Here is a 24,117-nt window from a genome sequence, read left to right on the forward strand (position 1 = left end):
AATCAACCCCATAAAATATGTAATATTTAAAATGTAAAGACAATATGCACGTCAGGGAACTCAGAAATAATAGGAACTGAAATACCTAACGGGTGTGGAGTAACAGGTAACCGATCTCAAGTAGTGTGGAAGAATATGGGATAAACTTAAACACATGTCAAGAATACGTCATACGTCGAATACTGACAATAATTGCTCTCGGTTTATGCATTGACGCTCATTCAATATTGGTGTATTTTAAGGTTGCAACACACACTATTGAACGTCTATAACATGTCGTTAATTTTCGTTGAATACTCACACATTCAAAATCCTGCGTCCAAATGTACTGTTGGAGTCCTATAGCCTACTTTGTTTTCCCACCACCACCCGTCATGAATGTACAGCCACGGATATGCACGGCCGCCTTCCGTGACGCTATAAACGTGTCTAAAAGAAGTGATTTTAAGTGCTCATTCCGTCCCGAAACGGAGCCACACGGGACTGATGCTACAACAATGCACCGTAGTGCTTAAAGAAGAAGGTTAAGAAATGAAGAAAAAGTTCTATAACCTATCGGAATTGATGGAACTGTGATACACGCGTACAATATTTATTGACTAATATTTTCATACTACATATATGTCGCTAGTTTATCGTGTTTTAATTTCGTTACCTGCAGTTGGAAAATTAAATCATTTTCCACTTAAACCGACAAGACTAGATAACTCCTCATATGAAGCGTAGAAAAGTTGCATAATTCGTTCATATTTTCCGCAATGTGAGTATGATGTTTTTCAACTCGTAATGCAGGGAACGGTAAAGGGCAGCATAAGCGTGGGTAGTAGAAGATTCTATTGGCTATGCAACCTCCGTAAGTGGCTCAATGTTCCGTGTCCGGAAATATGCACGTATGCAGTTCGCCGTATCACACTTCACCGTGAAATGTTGTATCGGAAATATATGGGTGTATAAAAGACCGTCCAACCTCTTTGGGTCGTATAGTACTGACATAAAATTCATGTCTAAATAAAACACTTTTTTTGACGGTTTACACTTTACACAGGAAGCCAGAGTTAGGTTTTCATTTTTGAATTTTACCAAAATCAACTATGAAAATTGAATTAATGTTCATATTGCATCTATTAAAATTGGACACCGTATAGTGAACGATCAGCTCTTTCCGATAGAAAACTCACGGCGAACTGTGCCACGGTGAATTAATGTTTTACGTACAATTATTTACATGTAACCTCAATGTCCAAGGCGTCCGGCTCAGGATAAGGGAGTGTACTGCAGGTTGGTCACAAATCTTCGATAGAAGACGGCGCCAAAAGTAGAAGAAGTTGGCAATTGCATTGTACCAAATACTATTTTTACAAGTTAGCGTGAACGTTAAATAATAAAATTAATTGTCAAGTATTGAGTCTTCATAGGTATTAAGATTTTTTTTAGATATCTAAGGGTTGTGACAACAGCCACATTGTCCGACTATGGACGTGTACCTATATGGTGGAATAGATCCAATAAAAATCTAGTCAGATACTCTTCAATACAACACATATATTAACCCTTTCGGAGCCTATAGAATTTAAACACCTGTTCATTTATATTATCGCTATCATTATGCCAACTTTCGTATCAAATAATAGTTAATTCTACATACTTTGTTTCAGTTTATATTCGGCTTACAATGCGCCTGCGTCGCGGTTACTCTATAATCTCTCATGCGGCATACAAATAATCAAAACCCGATCCTGTGGTCAGTTTATTAACGGACTTTAAGGGTTGTTGTACACCGTACAACCGTGGTCACGTTAAAAAAAAGTCGCACAGCAGTATTTACCGTGATTGCTCGCTTCCGTGATAATTTTATTGATGTAATTTACACAATAATGTGTTGTTAAGTTTATGTGAAATTTAAATTAAGAATTCTATTTTTAAATGACGTTTCCAATGATAGATATAAAAACATATGAAAGTCTAAAAGAAAAAAATATAATATATTTTATATTAATTCTAATACTAACAAATAATATCCAAATTTTAGTAGGAGACTTGAGTTAAAATTTAATAATAAGGCAAAGGGTGGTAACTGTAAATTCTTGATGGAAATACATTATCTTTCTTCTCTTCTCTTCTTGGTCGTGCACTCATGGTTGAGCATCGTGACCACATTTAAATTTCGCCATCCTTTGAGCGACCAAGACTTTCCATCCTTCTCGATCTTCCGCTTCTCTCAGGGCAGAATGGATGGAGTCAGCTCTTTCACTTGGTCGCTCCATCGCGCAATAAAGCATTATATAGTATATAATCCACATAATTTAATAACGATTTCGCCGTTTTATTTCATTAGTTATATCAGTAGAACGAAACCGGTCCTGATTGTAATTGAATTATGTGAATAATTGCCTACTATATTGCAGTGGTGAAGGGTGGAGGTAGGTTGTTAAGATCATACATAAATAGCCCACAATAAACTTTGGCAGTCATACGTATTTGTTTTCAATGAATTAAGTCTACAATTTACAAACGGTGTTAGTTAATTTAAAAAAAAAAACAATTCAACACTGCGAAAACCAAGCCATAATAGATACCTAATAGTCAAAAAATAATAGTCTATAAAATATCTATAATTGTGCTATTAAACATTAAACCATACATAATTTTGGATAGTTTATAGTTACATTAATATTTTGTATCTACTACGGGTTGGTTTAGGCAGAGCTTAATGAATTTAAAAAAAAAAACTAATAATATGTGTAATAAGCTAATAAGTATATTGTATTCTTGATTCAACGAAAACAAAAATGACACACCAAAACCATTATAGTTTGGTTGAGGCAAGGTTTATTTGATTTTTAAGACACCATCTGTAAGTCTTAGTTCAATAAAAACAAATACGAATAACTGACAAAATTTAATGTGTACTATTTATGTCGGAACAGCCTACCTCCACCCTTCGCCATTACTATATTGCGTTTAATTTTAATTAGCATATTATGACTAATATCTTTTATGTATTATGTAGGTAGGTACTTATTTTTTACACGGTGATTTGTAAAAAATACTTATCATTAATGTATGCATGGGAAAAATAGAATAATTAATATTCCAATATATTACCCATCATAATATCAAGTTTGTTAATTTTTAAATGAGGGTGGCATTAGACTAGTTGACAAGTACCCATGTGTAGTATTTTTGGTACCCAATTAAAAAAATGTTAATTACAAAATCGTTCAATACTATTTAGGACATCTTTTAAAATATTAAAATTTACTTTTATTTTACTCGAAAGTGAAGTAGCCATTAATTAGCCCTTTTGTAGGAATCAGTATAATTTCGTAATATAACTTACTTTAAGGCTATACATCAGTTGAGGCATGGTCTAAAAAGATCGTGGCTAGGCGATGCGCGGATTGCGGGTCGCGGGTGCAAATGACGCATGCCGAACGAAATATAATTTGTCATATAAATCCAACATGCGTCCATTTAATATTCTGTTTATTGTTCTATTAGTAACAATAATAATATATTCATTGACATGTTTTCTTTTTAAAGTAAATGGGTAACGTTTTTAGTCATCTTTAAATGATTTAAGAATTAATACCCCCGTCGCCATCACGAAACAAATTGACGTATTCACACCTCGACGCTCGCTCTCAGAGTGCCAGCGAGTGAAAAATTTCATCGCGCCTATAGTTGAAAATTATTTGCCGTTTCACTGAAGTATTGCCTTAATATTATTGTTTTCATAAGAGAAAAATAACCCATACCTAATAGAGATCTATATTTTCGGTATTGATTTAGTTAGCGAATATTTTTTTTAGTATTCGAATACAAAGTCATTCTGCACGTCAAATCCGTTCCAAAAGGTCATCTGTAAATTAGTTTCCTCCAAGACTTTCCACCCTTCTCGGTCCTCTGTTTCTCTCAGGGCAGAGTGAAGGTTGCCTCGCAGTAAGCATCTTCACTTGATCGCCGAGCGCACCGATGCTCTTCCTCTGCTTCGTCTTTCCTAAAGGCTACCTAAAATCACCAGTCTCTCCAGGTTATCCACTCCGCGCCGAAAAATACGTCCAAAAAACTGAAGAATGCGTCTCACACATATTATCGAGAGCCGTTTCCTTATCTGTGGTATCTGAATCATTGACTATTTCGCCTCTTTGTCTATGGAGATAACCGCTTTGACTCCAGATCATTACACTTGTCAATTCTTTACTGGTGGCTTCGCTGGCAGGTTCTTTAAGCTTGGTCTTGTTACCCGTTCAACATGTCCATGTGGCGAAGACATACAGGATGCAAACCACATCCTTTGGGAATGTCATAAAATGTGTATGGAAAGGGAAGAGCTGCTCAAGTCGGTTCAACCAGCTGTTGGGCCCATCGGACCGTCCGACCTGGTCGCCACAAAGGCCGATTTTATTGCATTTAGAAAATATGCGGCGTCATACTGCCAACGTGAAGATCTCTTCACTTAGAATTTTCCGCAGTTTTGTATTAGCTTTAATCTGTTACTTTTTATAATTTTTAATATTGCCTCTATGTGCTCTATCCCCTATCATCTCTCCCATGGGTACCTTAACTTAAGGTCATGTAAATTCAGTCAAAAAATAAAAATAAAAATAATGCTTCACATCCAAACGCCGGGTTCCGTGATATGTCCGATTAAGACCGGGTGTGGTGCGGGACGTGTGTGGTTTGGTGGGGCCATTAACTTCAATGACTAGTTCGTCATGTGAATATGTGATCCATCTAAGAAATATGGAGAATTCGCATCAACAACACCATATTTGCAACAATTTGCACAGAGCATCAATTGTCTTTCGCTCTCTTGCCGTCAGGATCCATGACTCGGCACCGTTCAAAAATATGGAGAACACCAAAGTTTGCACAAGCATAATTTTCGTGGCAATTGAAATTCCCCGATCGTGTCATACAGCTGTGAGACGTGACATCTCGTTTTTTGCAATCTCCTATATTTATAAAAAGAACCCAACGAATATATTGGGCCTGGTTTAAATCTGTTAAATCGTACCTATTATGACAAGTTAATCCCGTTTGTAATAAAAAAAATCGATAGGTGGTGGCCGTGAATGATGTTAACAATGATACCATACCATAAAACTATAAATAATGAGTAGGTTTTTTCTAATTCCGTGCATGGCATGAATATGTTGTCTAAAAACATCAATACTTAGAGCAGCTATTTGTACGTTTGGCTTTCTGTGGTAGACCAGCGCATCTATTCTATACACAAGACTGCTTTCGGCCGCTGTCTAGGGTAGGTTTGTATCAAAGTATTAACACTTATTGTAACAATTATAATAAGTTAGCCGTTTAAACAGTCAAAACTGTCTATCTCGCTCTAAAATTTACCACAGCCAAAAGAGGTGCTGTTAAAACATAGCACTTATTGTAACAATTACAACTATCTTATTGTAATTGTTACAATACGTGTTAATACTTCGATAAAAACCTACCTAAAAAGCTGCCGTTGCGGCTGAAAGCAGTCTTGTGTATAGAATAGATGCGCAGGAATGTTTTAGTAAAACATTATATTATAATCTGATTCACCACAGAAAGCCAAGTGTATAAATAGCTGTCCTGAGAACTTATGTTTATAGACTTATCAACATATTCAAGCCATATACGGAATTAATTAGAGGCCCATAGAACAGGTAATAAATATAATTCCGATAGGCTATATACTAATACAGTAAATTTTGACGCAGGGTTTTGAATGTGTCCTACGAAAATGAACCACGCATTATAGACGTGCAGTAGTGTGTGTAATGCACCAATATTAAATTAGCATTAATGCATAAACCGAGACCAGTTGTCAATAGTCTACGTATGACGTGTTAAAATTTATCCCGTATTCGTCCTTACTCGAGATCGGTTGCCTGCTTCTCCTTACCCGTTAGGTATTTCAGTTCCCATTATTTCTCATCGAGTATCCAGTATTAGGTCTGATAATCGGTATAGTTCTCCTAACCGTTGTTGCCAGTGATAAAAATCTTAAATATTTAATTGCCATAGGTATAATTAACTAAAATAAAACAATCGACTATCGACGCGATAATTCCGACACGTAGGTAACGACCCTAAGTGCAGAATAGTGAATTACTTACGTGCTAGTAAAAAAAGTGTTAAGTGATGCCAACGACGTGAACTGCATAGCTAGGGCGGGCATGGCTCGCTGCTAGTTGCTAGTGAAGAATAGTAACTTGTTTACTAGCTAGTGACTAGCCGCTATGACATGACGGCCGTCCTAAGGTTGCCACCGATCCCTGAACGGCGCATCTACGCGCCGCACACTGCATATATCTGGAACAAAAGGAAAAGGCGGTAAAATCATATTACACATCAAACCATTTAGGTATTGCCAGTGCTCGAAATGGAAAATTTCACGAACAGGAACGCTCGACAATTTTCCAAAAATGTGTGATATTAGATATAATAATATCTGTAATATAAAAATATCTTTTACTTTTACATGATGTACTTTTTTATCATCATCTTCGCCCAATACGCTATCGGCTATAACAATTAGTGGTAACATACAAATATAGAGTCATTTTAGTTTACGAAATCGTTTTCTAAAAAATACATTAATAATTATACAAATATAAATAACTAAACGTATATGAATCTAATCGGAGTGGGAAACATTATTAAAATACACGAAACAATAGACAAACTAATTGCAATTTCCCATTGGTTTCGTTAGTAGTTTGAATAAAAATATGCAACTAAGAGTGGATAGAAATATGAGTGAAGATACTTCGGTTTAAACAAAATACATGCCGCTTTTTTCAAAGCTCTGATTTTTCGTAAATTCGAAATATTTTGATTATGGTAAACTATTTTTTAATCAAATCAAAATCCATCGTATACGAAAAAGCAAGGGCATGGTTTTTAATAAATTAATTAAAAAAGTATGTACTACGCAAGATTTACAAATGTAGCATTCTTTATTAAATATGAATCATTTTAAACAACCTCAGAAGTGTAGGTACATATTGTTAGAAAAAAAATATTTACATCATGTGGACATGTAGGATAATTTATTCTAATAGGTTTCCAATGTTATAGAAATTGTTATATACAGGAAAATTTTTCATATATTTATCCTATTGGATTCTGATTGATTTATTTAAATATTTTTATTTCGTATTGTACCTTAAACAATACAAATTTTTTTAACATGCATACGATGTTCACGAATATGTATCTATATTAATTATGGAATTATTTGATTTAAGTTATTAAATCTATTATAATATTAGTTTAACCATCAAAAACACAGTTCATTCAACCCGAAAAATATCCATATAAAATTAAAACAATAAAAATATATGATAGAAGATAAAAAACACAACTTAAAATTATTAAATTTGGAAAAATAAGGAGTCTAATTTTGTCGCTTCCTCTGATGAAAACGATTATCATTGGCTGCATACAACTTAATATTGATAAACGACCAATGAACGACCTCGATTGCATTATGAAATACAAAAACTATGAACGCATCAAACCCATGTAAATTTCGCTAACATAATAATATGATAAATGGACAATTCGGCCAATTATGGTTGTCTCGATACAAAATTTAAAGTTTCATTACAAAAAACAATTGCCTACCACTGCAGTAAAGATAATATATGTATTGAATGTGTTTCATTTAAAAATTTAAAAGTTCCAGTGTGCATTCTAACTATTACGTTATTAACTCACTATATTTAGGCATGTAACTTAACCTTAACTGTATTAAAATAATATGTTTGAACTTGCAAAAAAGTAAGTGTCTCGTTTTATAAATTAATAATACAGTAAATCTACATTCCAATGTAAAATAGCTTCCAACATTTCCTTACAATCATAAAAACCTTTTTTTTCAAAATACATTATTGTCCCATACGACAATGCAATAAATCTTACTTACCCCAGTGCATTTCTTTGTATACAATTTTATTGTTTTATCACCATTGACGCAAAAGAGTAATATGTCTATTGGTGCATTCAAGGCCAAATTCGTTGAAAAAAGTATTGTCTTGAAAAAAGGTTATTTCTCAAATACGCTGTCTTACACTTAGGTACTCTATCACTATTTAAAAAAAAACTTAAGTAAATTATGTACGGGTCATAGAAAATCCAGTGGTTCTAAACCAGTAAAATTATTTTTTAATAAAAAAAATATTTATGTTTTTGTACCTTTGCACATATCAATTCATTTTCGTAAATTTTAAATCTAACCCGGAACGTAATAATATTAAGTATGACGCTTGAGGATTTTACTAGACGACTCGCTGTCCGTCGGATATTTAACGAACCGGTACGCCATTTTCGAGGTTTTAACGAACAGGAACGCCATCCTTAAGAAACCCACGAACAGGAACGGCGCTCCGGGGCGTTCCGCTCCATTCCGAGCGCTGGGTATTGCACAACAATATAATAGGTCTATCGCCGCAATGCCAAGTTTGTCAGAATGTTTTTTTTATATATTTTATATTTGGTAAAACTCTCAATGTCCTATACGCCGAAAATTAATGTATAATTAGTTATAAAAATCTCAATTATATCGAGCCTTTCGTCGTCTGTTATTTAGATAAATCAAGTTATTCACAAAATTACAAACAAAAATGTATGAAAGTTTACCTTAATTTTGGTGCTTATAAAGTGGTTTTTAGGCTCTCCCATAAAATTTAAATTTTTTAGTTTGCCACATCAATGTAGACGTGATGTAGAGGTTGTAATCGAAAAAATTCGTCTCGAGAATTCTCGAAAAATAACCAGAAAAATCCAATCTCGAATCTCGATAGTTTTGGAGAATTCTCATTTCTCAAAAAAATTGAAAAAATTTGAAAGTTCTTAAATATCACAATGAAAAAAAAATTGGCCGGAAGAGTTTAAAAAAAAGGAAAACGACAAGAGGATTCTCGAGATTTTCGAGAAACGACAAAAGTCGAGGGATCACAAGCTCTACGTCGGAGATTTTAACAGTTTAACGATGATATTATATTTCTGGTAAAAACCAGATTGGGTACTCTAGTTTCGGATGATCAGACTGAACATACCGTTTGACTTAACCAGTTCTTAACTTTTAACAGTTATTAGCCACGGCGGTTTCGCCGCGAAGCTATGCCAAATTGCTGGATGTTAATCACATCTTCTGGAGATGGCACCGTGTGACGGCTGAAAGCGAAGGGTTACCCACTAAAATAGCAATTTTGCAGCGTCATAAGAACAAATCAAAGTAGTAATCTTGCCCACTCTAGTATACGCCATTCACAACGAGTGTCTTGGGAAATTCTTCCTGAGAGCCCCCAGCACAACTCTGAAGGGCGATTATCATTCAATACGCCGCGGTATACGCGTGGAATGGTGTGGAGATGTGACACGCGGAATAGATAAAGTATTAGTTGAGTAGTGTCAGAAAGTCTCTGTAGTCATTGGTCGCAGGTTTGAATCTTGGCACTGGCACAATATCATACGTTTTTACTGTGTGTGTGATCCCACACAAAGACCCGTTAGTTAAGCAAATGGCTAACAAACATCTCCCATAAAATAAATATTTCGTGTTTTAATTCTTTACGAACGGTTGAGACTAATTAATAGTACGAATGGTTAAAACTTATTTTTCCATTCTCGATATGGTCGACACTCATTTTTGATTTTATAGTTGTTGAGGCTCAAACTTCATATGAATGGTTATATTTAAAATAATAAAATTCATGTATAATTTTAACTGTAGGGCATAGGTAGTTAGTTACGAGTCGTTTAAAATCCAATGTGCGGCCGGTTGAATCCAATTGAGGCACTTAATGAAAAATCTGTATTTAATATAGGTTTATACCTATAACATTGACGAAACAGATGTTAATATAATTTTTATTATTTGATTACCCATTATAACTAATTAATAAGTAATTGTTATCACAATATTTTTTTATACAATATTATTTCAGTTCCAATAGAAATCGATAAGATAAAAATGAGTTGATCCCAAAGATATTGAACATAATAATATAGTGAATCCTGTTTATACGTGTATTAAATGCCGATTAATTATTATGGGATATCTGCAATATTGTTGTGTAATATATTTTATCATTTCTCCTTTGCTTATAACTAGAGAGGAGACTTCTATGTTGTGATATCGCACTAAAATGAGCAATAATTAATCAACTCTGAAAAAAACGTGATATCCTTATCGCGACAATGATTAAAAATCATTCATTTGTTACACAATTTAGCTCGTATGTTGTTATAATTAGTCCTGTCGCCAAATAAGACAGACCTGTTGCTGAATCGCAATGTCGCAATGTTGAAACTAAAGTATGTACATATGTTGGTATTTTAGTGCTTTATTGTTCCTATAATTTTATGGTTTTTTTGTTGTTGAACTAACTTATCTTTTTTGTTTTCCAGACGTCATCGTTGCCCACATGACGACGAGCCTGAGCCACTGTTCGACCATCGTGAGACGGTCCAGAATATCACAGCTTACCGCCAAGAGTATGACGAGAAACATGTGGACAGATTCCGCCCGCAAAAGCCAGAAGATCACCTCCGACCCGAAGGAGATTTCCAAACACCGCAGAAAGATGTTTGGCGTCCGGCTGAAAGACCGCAGGCTAAGAAACCGGAAGATAACTTAAAACCGGAAGGAGAATTCGAAAGACCAGAGAAACCCAAGTGGGGACCGGGTGAAAGGCCGGAAGCCAAAAGACCAAAAGATAATTTAAGACCGGAGGGTGATTTTGAATCTCCCGATAAACCAAAATGGTCTCCAGCAGAAAGGCCACAGGCTAAAAGACCAGAAGATAATTTGAAGCCGGAAGGGGAATTCGAGAGGCCAGAAAAACCTAAATGGGGACCGGGAGAAAGACCGGAAGCCAAGAGGCCTCAGGATAACTTACGACCCGAGGGTGATTTTGAATCTCCAGAAAAACCAAAATGGTCACCTGCTGAGAGGCCCCAGGCTAAGAAACCAGAAGATAACTTAAAACCCGAAGGTGAATTTGATAGGCCACAGAAACCCAAATGGGGTCCTGGAGAAAGACCGGAAGCAAAAAAACCAACCGATAATTTAAAACCGGAAGGAGGCTTTGAAAGGCCAGAACCTAAAAAATTCTCACCGGCGGAGAAAGTTATCGCAACTAAACCGAAAGACAATCTATTCCCAGAAGGAGAATTCACTAGGACAGTCAAAGAAGAGTACACAGTGGTTCGTGGGGACAGGGCAGAAATTGTGAGGAGGCAAGACAATATTACAACCGGGGGAGAATTCACCAGTTAGTACACCTTTTATATTATTATTTTTTATCATGGCACACATCACATTAATTAATCTATACCTACTTATGTTCACGCCAAGATTTTTTTTTCATTGACTACAATCTGATATTTTTAACCCACGATAGCCGAGCGGCTACCGTGTCGGCTTATAAAGGCATGGGTCATGGGTTGGGATCCCGGTGTGGCAAATTCACATGTAATTTTTCAACGTGTGTTTAGCAGTGTATGAATATAATAGGTTGAGCAAATGTATAAAATATATTTCTCGTAAAAATAAAAATCTATTAATACACCTTTCACTCTGCAGAGCCCATATAATCTTCTTAGAATCGAACATGGTTAAAAAAAAACAATCCAATGTGGGTCATGGCTGCCTCAAGAGATTTCTTCTACAGATTTTTTATGGCGAGTGGATGGTGCTCAACAAATTAGGTCCATGTTTAAACACACATTGAAAAAGAACATGCAAATTTTACAGACCTGGGGCTCGAACCCGAAACCCACGAATTCATAAACGAGCATATCTCGTGCATCAAAAAAGTCAAAATTTAAGGGGTTTGATCGACCTAGTATTATTTAAGTACCTATCTAGTTTTTGAATTTACCAAGTTAATTAAAATTTATACATCAAAGAATAACTTACTGATTGATTTGCCGTACGTTTCAATTAGTTCTTAGTGTTTCTGTTGAACTCTGAAATAAAAAGAAAATGCTTTCATTAATAATATTATTGATTTATAGAATAACAACTATAACTTGAGGAATGGCCTTGTTGCTAGTCCTATCACGATGTGAGTATTGCCGGTGTGTTGCAAGTTATTATTTCTCAAAACCGTTTCACCTCTTGTTATAGTAGTCTCTAAATGTAATTTCCTAAGGTAATTTTTCTTCTGAGTAATAATACATATTTGTGTTTGGTGTTTCAGATATTACAACTTCTATGACTGAATATCGCGGTGAACCTACTGAGCGCCCCCGTCCTGTGAGGCGAAACACCTGGACCAAGCTAGAAGGAGATATGACTACAGATACTACTTCCCGATCCGAGTACGTTGATCACACACTCAATTCTATTGTGGAAAGGACAACAATTGTGAAGAGCCGCGAGGACAACCTCAAGACAGAAGGACAGACCCACTTTATTACGTCGAATCAAGTGGACTTCACGGAGAAGACTGGACCAGTCGACAGACCACAAAGAAGAAGAACTTGGACGAAGGAAGACATCGAGAAATTCTACTCTACTCGCACTGAGGTCAACAATACAACATCACAGGATGTGTACAAAGTTTATGACCAAACTGATGTGAGACAAATCCAGAAGAAGCCTAAGGACAATCTCTTCCCTGAAGGAACATTTGAAAGCCCCAAACCCAAGGAGTGGCAACCTGCTGAAAGACCTAAAGCGAAGAAACCCACTGATAATCTATATCCGGAGGGAGACTTTGAGAGGCCAGAGCAACCAAAGTATAAGAAGGGTGAGCGTCCTACTGCTACAAAACCTACTGATAATCTTAAACTTGAGGGTGATTTTGAAAGACCAGAAAAAGATAAGTACAAGCCTGGTGAAAGGCCGCTAGCCAAGAAACCAGAAGACAATTTGAGGCCGGAAGGTGATTTTGAAAGACCTGATAAGCCTGGATGGAGCCCTGCTGAGCGCCCGACTCAAAAGAAACCAAAGGATAATTTGTATCCTGAAGGTGATTTTGAGAAACCTAAAACTCAAGAATGGTCGCCTAGTGAGAGGCAAAAGCCGAAAAAACCTATTGATAATTTATATCCAGAAGGTGATTTTGAGAGACCCAAACAACCAGAATATACTAAAGGTGACCGCCCAAGTGCGAAAAAGCCAACAGATAATCTGAGACCCGAAGGAGAATTCGATAGACCTGAACGACAAAAGTATCGACCTGGTGAAAAGCCTGAAGCTTGGAAGCCCCATGATAACCTCAAACCTGAAGGAGAGTTTGAAAGGCCAGAAAAACCAGGATGGAGTCCTGCTGAAAGGCCCATACAGAAGAAGCCTAAAGATAATCTTTATCCCGAGGGTGACTTTGAAAAACCGAAAACACAGGAATGGTCTCCCGGAGATCGACCTAAAGCTAAAAAACCTACTGACAATCTATATCCAGAAGGTGATTTTGAACGACCGGATAAAGAGAAGTTCCGTCCAGGAGAAAGACCTGAAGCTTGGAAGCCTCATGACAACCTCAAACCTGAAGGAGACTTTGAAAGACCTGAAAAAACTGGATGGAGCCCAGCAGAGAGGCCAACACAAAAGAAACCAAAAGATAATCTATTCCCAGAAGGAGAATTCGAGAAACCCAAGCCCCAAGAATGGACCCCTGGAGATAGGCCTAAAGCAAAGAAACCTACTGATAATCTATATCCAGAAGGTGACTTTGAGCGTCCAAAACATCCAGAGTACATGAAAGGGGAACGCCCTTCACAGACCAAGCCCTTGGATAATTTAAGACCAGAAGGTGATTTTGAGCGTCCAGAAAGAGAAAAGTTCCGTCCGGCTGAGAGGCCTGAAGCCTGGAAGCCTCATGATAACCTCAAATCTGAAGGAGAGTTTGAGAGGCCAGAAAAACCTGGTTGGAGTCCAGCTGACAGGCCAGTTCAAAAGAAACCTAAAGATAATCTGTATCCTGAGGGCGATTTTGAGAAACCAAAAACACAAGAATGGACTCCAGGAGATAGACCCAAAGCAAAGAAACCTACAGATAATCTTTATCCTGAGGGTGACTTTGAAAGACCGGAACATCCTAAATATCGAAAGGGTGAACGACCATTACCAAGTAAACCACACGATAACTTGAGACCAGAGGGGGATTTCGAAAGACCAGAAAAAGAGAAATTCCGTCCAGCTGAAAGACCAGAGGCCAAGAAACCTCACGATAACCTTAAACCAGAAGGAGACTTTGAAAGGCCAGAAAAGCCTGGTTGGAGTCCAGCAGAACGGCCCACTCAGAAGAAGCCAAAGGATAATTTATATCCAGAAGGTGATTTTGAAAAACCTAAAACACAAGAATGGTCCCCTAGTGAAAGACCGAAAGCTAAGAAACCCACTGATAATTTGTATCCAGAGGGAGATTTTGAGCGACCAAAACAGCCTGAGTACATGAAAGGGGAACGTCCTTCACAGACTAGACCTTTGGATAATTTGAGACCAGAAGGTGATTTTGAGCGTCCAGAAAGAGAAAAATTCCGTCCGGCTGAGAGGCCTGAAGCTTGGAAGCCTCACGATAACCTCAAACCTGAAGGTGATTTTGAAAGGCCTGAAAAAACTACATGGAGCCCAGCAGAGAGACCAAAACAAAAGAAACCTAAAGATAATCTGTATCCAGAGGGTGATTTTGAAAAACCCAAGCATGATGAATGGTCACCTGCTGAAAGACCCAAAGCCAAAAAACCAACTGACAATTTGTATCCAGAAGGTGACTTTGAACGTCCCAAACATCCTGAGTATAAAAAAGGTGAACGTCCGTCTCCCTCAAAACCTTTTGATAATCTTAAACCAGAAGGTGAATTTGAACGTCCGGAAAGGGAAAAATATAGGCCAAGTGAAAGACCTGAAGCCTCAAAACCAAGGGATAATCTTAAGCCTGAAGGTGAATTCGAGAGACCTGATAAACCAGGCTGGAGTCCTGCAGATCGTCCACAACAGAAGAAACCTAAAGATAATTTGTATCCAGAAGGAGACTTTGAGAGACCAGAACATCCGGCTTACATAAAGGCTGAGCGTCCTTCTCCATCAAAACCTTTCGATAACCTGAGACCAGAAGGGGACTTCGAACGACCAGAGAGGGAAAAATACAGGCCAAGCGAAAGGCCCGAAGCGTCAAAACCAAGAGACAATCTTAAGCCTGAAGGTGAATTCGAAAGACCTGAAAAGCCTGGATGGAGTCCGGCGGAGAGACCGAAGCAAAAGAAACCAAAAGATAACTTGTATCCTGAGGGCGACTTCGAAAAGCCAAAACATCAAGAATGGACACCTGGTGATAGGCCTAAGGCTCAAAAGCCCCATGACAATCTTAAACCCGAAGGTGATTTCGAAAGGCCAGAGCGGGAGAAATTCCGTCCGGCTGAAAGGCCAGATGCTATGAAACCTCATGACAATCTGAAACCAGAAGGTGAGTTTGAACGACCAGAAAAAGCTGGTTGGAGCCCGGCTGAACGTCCCAAACAGAAGAAACCAAAAGATAATCTTTATCCTGAAGGAGACTTTGAAAAAGTCAAGCCACATGAATGGACTCCTGCCGATCGAGTCAAACCTCAAAGGCCTTTAGATAATCTTTACCCTGAAGGTGATTTTGAGAGGCCTGAACAACCTAAATATCACAAAGGCGAACGGCCATCACCGAGTAAACCAAGCGATAACTTGAGACCAGAGGGAGATTTTGAAAGGCCAGAAAAAGAGAAATTCCGACCTGGTGAGAGGCCTGAAGCCTCTAAGCCGAGAGATAATCTTAAACCTGAGGGAGACTTTGAAAGACCTGAGAAAACTGGCTGGAGCCCAGCAGAGAGGCCGCAGCAAAAAAAACCGAAAGACAATCTTTATCCAGAAGGTGACTTTGAGAAACCCAAACAACAAGAATGGAGTCCTGCAGATAGACCCAAAGCTAAGAAACCAACGGACAATCTTTACCCTGAAGGTGACTTTGAGCGACCTAAGCATCCTGAATACATGAAAGGTGAGCGTCCATCCCCGTCTAAACCTTTTGATAATTTGAGACCAGAGGGTGACTTTGAACGTCCGGAAAGGGAGAAGTATAGGCCAAGTGAAAGACCTGAAGCCTCAAAACCCAGAGATAACCTCAGGCCTGAAGGAGAATTTGAAAGACCCGATAAACCAGGATGGAGTCCTGCTGAGCGGCCACAACAGAAAAAACCAAAAGATAATTTGTATCCCGAGGGAGAGTTTGAAAAACCAAAAACTCAGGAATGGTCACCTGCTGACAGGCCAAAACCCAAAAAGCCATTGGATAATCTATATCCAGAAGGAGATTTTGAACGTCCTCAGCATCAAGCTTATAAGAAAGGTGAACGACCTTCTCCTTCCAAACCTTGTGATAACCTCAAGCCGGAAGGTGAGTTTGAGAGACCAGAACGTGAAAAGTATCGTCCATCTGAAAGACCTGAAGCTTCGAAACCGAGGGATAACCTTAAACCTGAAGGAGAATTTGAAAGGCCCAAGCATACTGAAGTTGGACCTGGTGAACGCAGAAAGCCAATAAAGCAACATGATAACTTGTATCCTGAGGGAGACTTTGAAAAACCAAAACACCAAGAATGGAAACCAGCTGAAAGACCTGATATGAAGAAACCAACTGATAATCTCAAACCGGAAGGAGAATTTGAAAGACCGGAGAAACAAAAATACCAACCGGCTGATTTGTCTCGACCATCCAAACCGAGTGACAATCTCAAGCCTGAGGGAGAATTCCAACGACCAGAAAAACAAGGCTGGAGCCCTGCAGACAGACCGACCCAGAAAAAGCCCAAAGATAATCTATTCCCTGAGGGCGATTTCGAAAAACCAGAATCTCAAAAATGGACTCCTGGGGAAAGACCCAAAGCCTCTAAGCCTGTGGATAATTTGAAACCTGAAGGTGAATTTGAAAGACCGACTCAGACTAAAACTGGACCTGCTGAAAAACGAACACCCATTAAACATCTTGATAACCTTAAGCCGGAAGGTGATTTTGTGGGAAAACCCAAGGATGACTTCTCAACTAAGTATGTTGAGAGACCTGAGGCTGTTAAGCCGAAGGATAACTTACATACTGAAGGTGTAATAGAAACATACCGCCGTAACAGGGATGATTACCTCAAGACCACGGTTGTTGACCGTGTGGAAATAACACGCCGTGAAGATAATCTCCGGATGGAAGGCGAGTTTACTGAAACCAGATCTAGAGATGATTACTCCATCAAAACCATTGTTGACCGCGCAAAGCAGGTGCGTCATGAAGACAATCTCAAGCCGGAAGGTGAATTCGAAAGGCCAAAACACAGTGAGGTCGGTCCTGCAGAACGAAGAACACCAATCCGCCATGCAGATAATTTGAAACCTGAAGGGGACTTCGAAAGACCCAAAGAAAATAAATTTGGCCCGGCTGAGAAGCGTACTCCGATACGACACGCCGATCATTTGAAGCCAGAAGGAGAATTCGAAAGGCCCACAGAAGACAAATTTAGTCCTGCCGAAAGAAGAACACCAATACGTCATGCGGACCATTTGAAACCCGAAGGTGACTTTGAAAGACCGATCGAAAATAAATTCGGCCCGGCAGAAAAGAGAATGCCGATTCGGCACGCGGATAATCTCAAACCGGAAGGTGACTTCCAAAGACCCACAGAAGATAAATTTAGTCCAGCCGAAAGACGTACTCCAATCCGCCACGCTGATCATTTGAAACCTGAAGGTGATTTCGAGAGGCCAACTGAAAATAAGTTTGGTCCTGCAGAAAAGAGAACGCCGATTCGGCATGCAGATAATCTCAAACCGGAAGGTGACTTCCAGAGACCCACAGAAGATAAATTTAGTCCAGCCGAAAGACGTACTCCAATCCGCCACGCTGATCATTTGAAACCTGAAGGTGATTTCGAGAGGCCAACTGAAAATAAGTTTGGTCCTGCAGAAAAGAGAACGCCGATTCGGCATGCAGATAATCTCAAACCGGAAGGAGACTTCCAGAGACCCACGGAAGATAAATTTAGTCCAGCTGAAAGACGTACTCCAATCCGTCACGCCGATCATTTGAAACCTGAAGGCGATTTCGAGAGGCCTACTGAAAATAAGTTTGGTCCTGCCGAAAGAAGAACACCAATACGTCATGCGGACCATTTGAAACCTGAAGGTGACTTTGAAAGACCGACAGAGAATAAATTCGGCCCTGCAGAAAAGAGAACTCCGATTCGGCACGCGGACAATCTCAAACCGGAAGGTGTCTTCCAGAGACCCACGGAAGATAAATTTAGTCCAGCCGAAAGACGTACTCCAATCCGCCACGCTGATCATTTGAAACCGGAAGGCGATTTCGAAAGACCTAAGACAGATGAGTTCCATCCTGCTGAACGCGCCGTAATTAAGAAACCTCAAGATAATTTGAAGCCGGAGGGAGAATTCGTGGGCCGTCCCAAAGATGACTACAAGCCTATCCACGGAGAGAGGTGTGAAGTGGTCAAACATGAAGATCACCTCAAAATGGAAGGAGATATGAGCGTCTACAGGTCGAGAGACGATTACAGTAATGTGACGCGAGCCGAGAAGGTGACCGTAGTCAGACGAGAAGATAACATCAAACTCGAAGGTGAGTTCACAGATCTGCATTCGAGGAACGATTATCGTGTTGTGAAAGGTGAAAGGGTTACAATGAAGAAGCCTGAAGATAACCTGAGACCTGAAGGGGAATTTGAAAGACCCACAACCGAACTGACAGGTCCAGCCGAAAGGAGAACTCTCATCAGGCATGAGGACAACCTCAGAACTGAAGGAGAATTCGTTGATCATCGCTCGAGGAATGATTATACCGTGGTCCGTGGGGAAAGAGTTGACGTGATCCGCCGTGAAGATAATCTCAAAATGGAAGGAGAGTTTGTCGATATGAGACAACGTAACGATTACTCGGTTACAAAAGGCGAACGGGCGACTGTCGTTAAACGTACTGATAATCTGAAGGTTGAAGGTGATTTCATCGATTCTAAATCATCCGATGAATATCGCGTAGTAAAGGGAGAGAGAGTCGACATCGTCAAACGCGAAGACAACTTAAGAATGGAAGGTTCATTCCACGACCATCAACGAAGAGATGATTACAAAACTACCAAGATTGAAAAGGTTTCTGTAGTACATCACCCTGATAATCTCAAACTGGAAGGGGAGTTTGAAAAACCTGTACACTCTCCCGTCGGTCCGGGTGAAAGAAGAACTCCGATCAAGCATCCTGATAATTTGAAAACCGAGGGCGAGTTCACCAGACCTCATACTGAAAAATGGGGTCCTGGAGAAAGGCCTGACATCAAAAGACCTCAGGACAATCTTCACCCTGAAGGAGAATTCGATAGGCCAACCCAGAGTAAATGGGGACCAGCAGAGAGACCGACAATCGTCAAACATCCTGACAATTTACACCTTGAAGGTGATTTCGAGAAGCGTACCCCTGCCAAATGGAGCCCTGCTGATAGGCCTGATATTAAGAGACCCCAGGATAACTTAAGGCCGGAGGGAGATTTCGAAAAGAAACATCCAGAAAACGTCGGTCCCGGTGAACGTCGTACCCCAATTCGTCACGCTGATAATTTACATCCCGAAGGAGACTTTGAAAAACGCCCCGAACAGAAATGGGCACCTGGAGACAGGCCCGACATGAAGAAACCAAAAGACAATTTGAGACCGGAAGGAGATTTTGACAGAATTACCCCGTCACAGTATGGGCCGGGAGAAAAGAGAACTCCGATTCGTCATCCCGATAATCTCTTCCCTGAAGGCGATTTCGAAAAGAGACCGCAGACTCAGTGGGGACCGGGAGAGAGACCAAGCATGAAAAAGCCCCAAGACAATCTTAAATCGGAGGGTGACTTTGACAGACCGAAACCTACTCAATACGGCCCTGGAGACAGAGCCGAGATAAGAAAACATGAAGACACTCTCAGAATCGGCTCAGGCACCATGGAATCTACAACTGTCAGCAAACAAACCTTCCAGAATACTCCAAAGACTGACAGGCCGGCTGCAGGAAAGAATATAATCAACAAACGCAGACATATGGAGTCAAGCATTTCTTTGGGAGAAGACACGTCCAACATGAGAACAACCAGCCAAGCCAATTACAACACATATACGAAAAAAACTGTTAAAGATAATGCACAGAGATTGTCCGAACAAGATATTCAAAGGTCTACCAGCTCATCGACCAAGTCTCACACTTCTGATGATGGCTCAACGGTTACTGTTACCAAAACCACAACAACCACCGGCCAAAAAGTCATTGGACAAAATCAAACTGTCAAACAGGCAAGTTCTAATCTTATCACAAGTGAAATTCAAAGAAATGTCGCTAACGGAGAAGTCAAACATATTGACAGCGGCTCAACTATCGTAAGAAAAGACGTCAAGAATATTGTGAACAATGATTTGACAAAATCTTCATCTTCCTCTCAAGTAAGAAACGTCAGAAATGAAGTTATCAATCAGACTTCTGACCAGAAACATGTTGCTATGCATGACACGAGGAGTTCGAGTCAGATAGGACATCACATCACCGGTTCCACGACCCATCAAACACAGAGCCACAGTCAAGTGAAGAGCTCGTCTCAGACACGCGTCGTGCACGGTTCTTCTTCTGAATTCAAAAATATTATATCCGGCCAATCGGACACGAGCGTGCAGCGTTCGGTGACGGACAACACCTCAAAAACTGGACACCACAAAAAGATGTCACAGCTAACATCGACAACTGACGTAAACAATGCCGTACTGCACCGTAAAGGCATGATGACTTCAAATGAAGCTTTGCACACGATCAGCTCGGCCGCCGCCGCTCAGAGAAAGAGCATAAGTAACCTAACGGAGCAAGGTCAATATATTAGTAATTCATCTCAGAATTCCGAACGTAAGAGCTTGAGTTCCCTGCACCGATCCACTAGGGATTATGTCGGGGTCATCAATCAACAGCAGTGCGAAGTTCACGGTAATCAAACCCATCACGGGAGAAGAGGAGGCGGCTCGACGGTTACCACTTACCAAGTCATCGAGCGTCCGCAGAGGGCAGTCCAGCGGGACAACCTGACTGTCGGAGGACAATTCTTTGGACAGTCTGAAGCTAAGTCATACGGAAACTTCACCAAAAGCAGCACGCAGAGTTCTTCTATAAACCGCGTCGAACGGGTCACCAGATCTTCCAACATGTCTCATATATCACTAGGAGACAGCTCTCTGGCCACGTCCAGCAGTTACAAGAAGGAGTATGTTCCACGCGTGTCCGGACCTTGCCCCGCCACTCTTTTGGAGACAACAAAAACCCCTTTCAAACACACTCGAGATTCTAAGGAACACAAATTTTATCTGCCTAAAGTTACGCAGTAAATTCTGGCAAAAGGGTGAACTGCTTCTTAAGCAGTAAACCTGGCGTGTTATGGCAAAACTATCTTTTTAAATTTTTAAATAGAAACATTAAAAAATAAACCTAAACATGTGTGTTTAAAATAGGTTTACAAAATTCGAATTCAAAAATGAATTTGACTTTAACTATTCATTTTCATATTCAAGGAGGAATTATGACTCGCGATTACTGTATCGTTAATTTGGCAATGAATATAAATGTAACATTTCGAAGATAATTTTAAATTTAAATAAATCTGAGAACATTGAAAATGATCTTTGCCATAACAATAAATAATTACAGCATTTTTGATAAAATGAAAATTTTATTATTCCTAATCGATTCATTCCAATTATTTTCTGAATTATAAAATGACAGTCCGCGAGAAGATGGCGGATGATTTATTAGCCAACATCTGTGATATGATGACCGCCCGCTGAAAGCAAAAATAGGATAAATTTTGAATAATAATGACGTTATGCCTTATTTTAGAAAGCAGGCCTTTTTATACCACAATCGAATGCTGTCTGATTACATTTTAAATGACACATTATAAACTTTGTGAAATTATGTTAATACAATATTATTTGAAATCATTTTATAAATAATGTTATATTTTAATAAACATTACATTAAATTTTCAGTCGCCTAATATTTAAGGGGCTGGGAGCTTATATTGTAATCAAATCATTTTTAATTCATTTTAATGAATATCGCTTATTTGCCATTATATTTTGTATGACTAATAATTATTATTATTTGTAACCCATCTAATTAATTATGTTTCATAATATATTATATTTGTTGCTTTATTTCGTTTTTTTTTTGTTCAATTATGAGTACCTATTTTATTTAAATAATGTTTTATTTGTTTTATGTTTATTTTTATGCTTTATAGTAATATAATAAAGGCACTTTTTACACTTGTAATTTTCATTTTTTTTATCCTTATCCAATTTTGTTTAATACCCATCCCAGTTTATTTAATGTTTTTATTATTTCCTTGCACTGCACATTCTGTTATAATTGACACAAACATAATACATATCTACAGAAGAAGACAAAAATATTGGATCAGAGTTGTAACCTTTTCACTATATTTTAATATAAAAATATTGCAAGATCAGTTTTTATCTATCGTATATACGATTTTACAGAAAACTAGTAGTATCATACCTTCAGATCCAATTCATTTTTTTGTATCTATTCTGCCCTTCCAAGGAAGAAGACAGTAACTGACACACACTTTCGAGACAAATGACATGTGTTTTTTTTTTAAATTTTTGTACTGTGAATTAATAAAAAACAGTGATATTTTTTATTAGTAGGATTTTAAAATACAAAAAGTAATAATAAACAAGCAGTAACTGCAATAATACTGCATTTTTGCTACGAAATGTGTATTATTTTAGCAGATGTCCCTTTTTTTACTAAGGATTTTAAAGGTATTTTAGTGATAATACTGATTTTAAAGTGAAAAGAATGTATAGCTTATAATGTGTAACGGATAGCATTCATAACTCAATTTCACAAATTTTGTTTTGGAAGGGCGGTATTGATAACACAAACCTGAAATTAATAAAGTCAAAAAGCCGAATGTCCATTGACATCAATTAGCTTAAAAATCTTAAATTGAGTTTTACCAAAATTGTTAATTTTGGACATAACATAGTAACATTGGCTCCCAACTACGGATATAATATGAGAAATACGTATATCCTGTCTCTTTCTCATGTAAACAGACGATTATAGAAGGTGGAAAAATGTTTCCTTCGACAGGTGTCTGTCCTAAATAAAATTGGTCATTGAAATCAAGTCTATTTTTCTGATGCCTAGTACTACGACATATCACTGACATACACCTATATTATAGACCAATATTCATTACCATATGACAATTAAAGTGCCTGGAATAAAAAAGTATCAACCTCCTATTATTGGTTATGAGAAAATTCATTTTTATGCTTTGTTCAAATCAGAGTTATGGGAACATTTCGATACCATATTTCAATAGGGAAACACTACTCAAAAAACCTTGTTCCAAGATAATGGTGTTTGAACGGTTGATTTTGAAGAAAATGTATGTTTTTTAAATCTAGTTTAGTGGAATTCAGCAATATACAAAGAAACTTTACAGTTTAATACGGAATTAACCCAGACATTTCGGTATATAATTGCATTGTTGATTAATCTCAGATAGGGTTATTCGATTTTATGACACATTGAAGGAATTTTTGACTGCTTTTGCTGAATTCTAAAAATAATTGCATTATTAACTCACAAAACATTGAAATGTTGAGTTGTTTCCTTATTGAAATGAGGTATCGTTTTGCATGGAAGATTTGATAGCATTTGTGCACTATATTTCACTGACCGCAAATTTGTGAAATATCCATGGATTAAGTTTCAAAGTGATCCACATATATGGCGTACTCGTCTCAATTTGTACCAAAATGAGGAGTAGAGACTATTTTAATCCCAGCCTTATAAAATACAAACCAAATCATAGTCTTCTCAACAAAATAGTGGCTAAAATACTCCTCTGACTTGTAAATTGCCTTTTTGATTATATTTCTAAGTGCCTTTATTTTCTTATACCTAAGCCTGGTTTTGGTCAAGTTTCATTATTTTTTTTACTTCGATCAATATGATATACTGCCAGTAGTAAGTACCTATAAAAATAATACAACATTGTACAAGACGTTTTGTGGATTGGGTATCG

General features: G+C 38.3%; 1 protein-coding gene across 1 annotated transcript in view; it reads left to right on the forward strand.

Annotated features, from left to right (window-relative positions):
- The window catches only part of Sdb (SAXO downstream of blistered), a 104,484-nt gene extending 82,165 nt beyond the window's left edge, over positions 1-22,319 (forward strand). The window contains exons 3-4 of the mRNA XM_085943668.1: positions 10,417-11,282; positions 12,213-22,319. Coding sequence (XP_085799794.1) covers positions 10,417-11,282; positions 12,213-21,379 — 10,033 coding nt within the window. The 3' untranslated portion in view covers positions 21,380-22,319. The remainder of the gene's footprint in view (positions 1-10,416; positions 11,283-12,212) is intronic.
- Positions 22,320-24,117: the final 1,798 nt, after the last annotated feature.

Source organism: Rhyacophila brunnea, unplaced genomic scaffold (assembly GCF_057557595.1).
Source record: "Rhyacophila brunnea isolate RB1 unplaced genomic scaffold, BYU_Rbru_1.0 scaffold_16, whole genome shotgun sequence".
Lineage (NCBI taxonomy): Eukaryota > Metazoa > Arthropoda > Insecta > Trichoptera > Rhyacophilidae > Rhyacophila > Rhyacophila brunnea.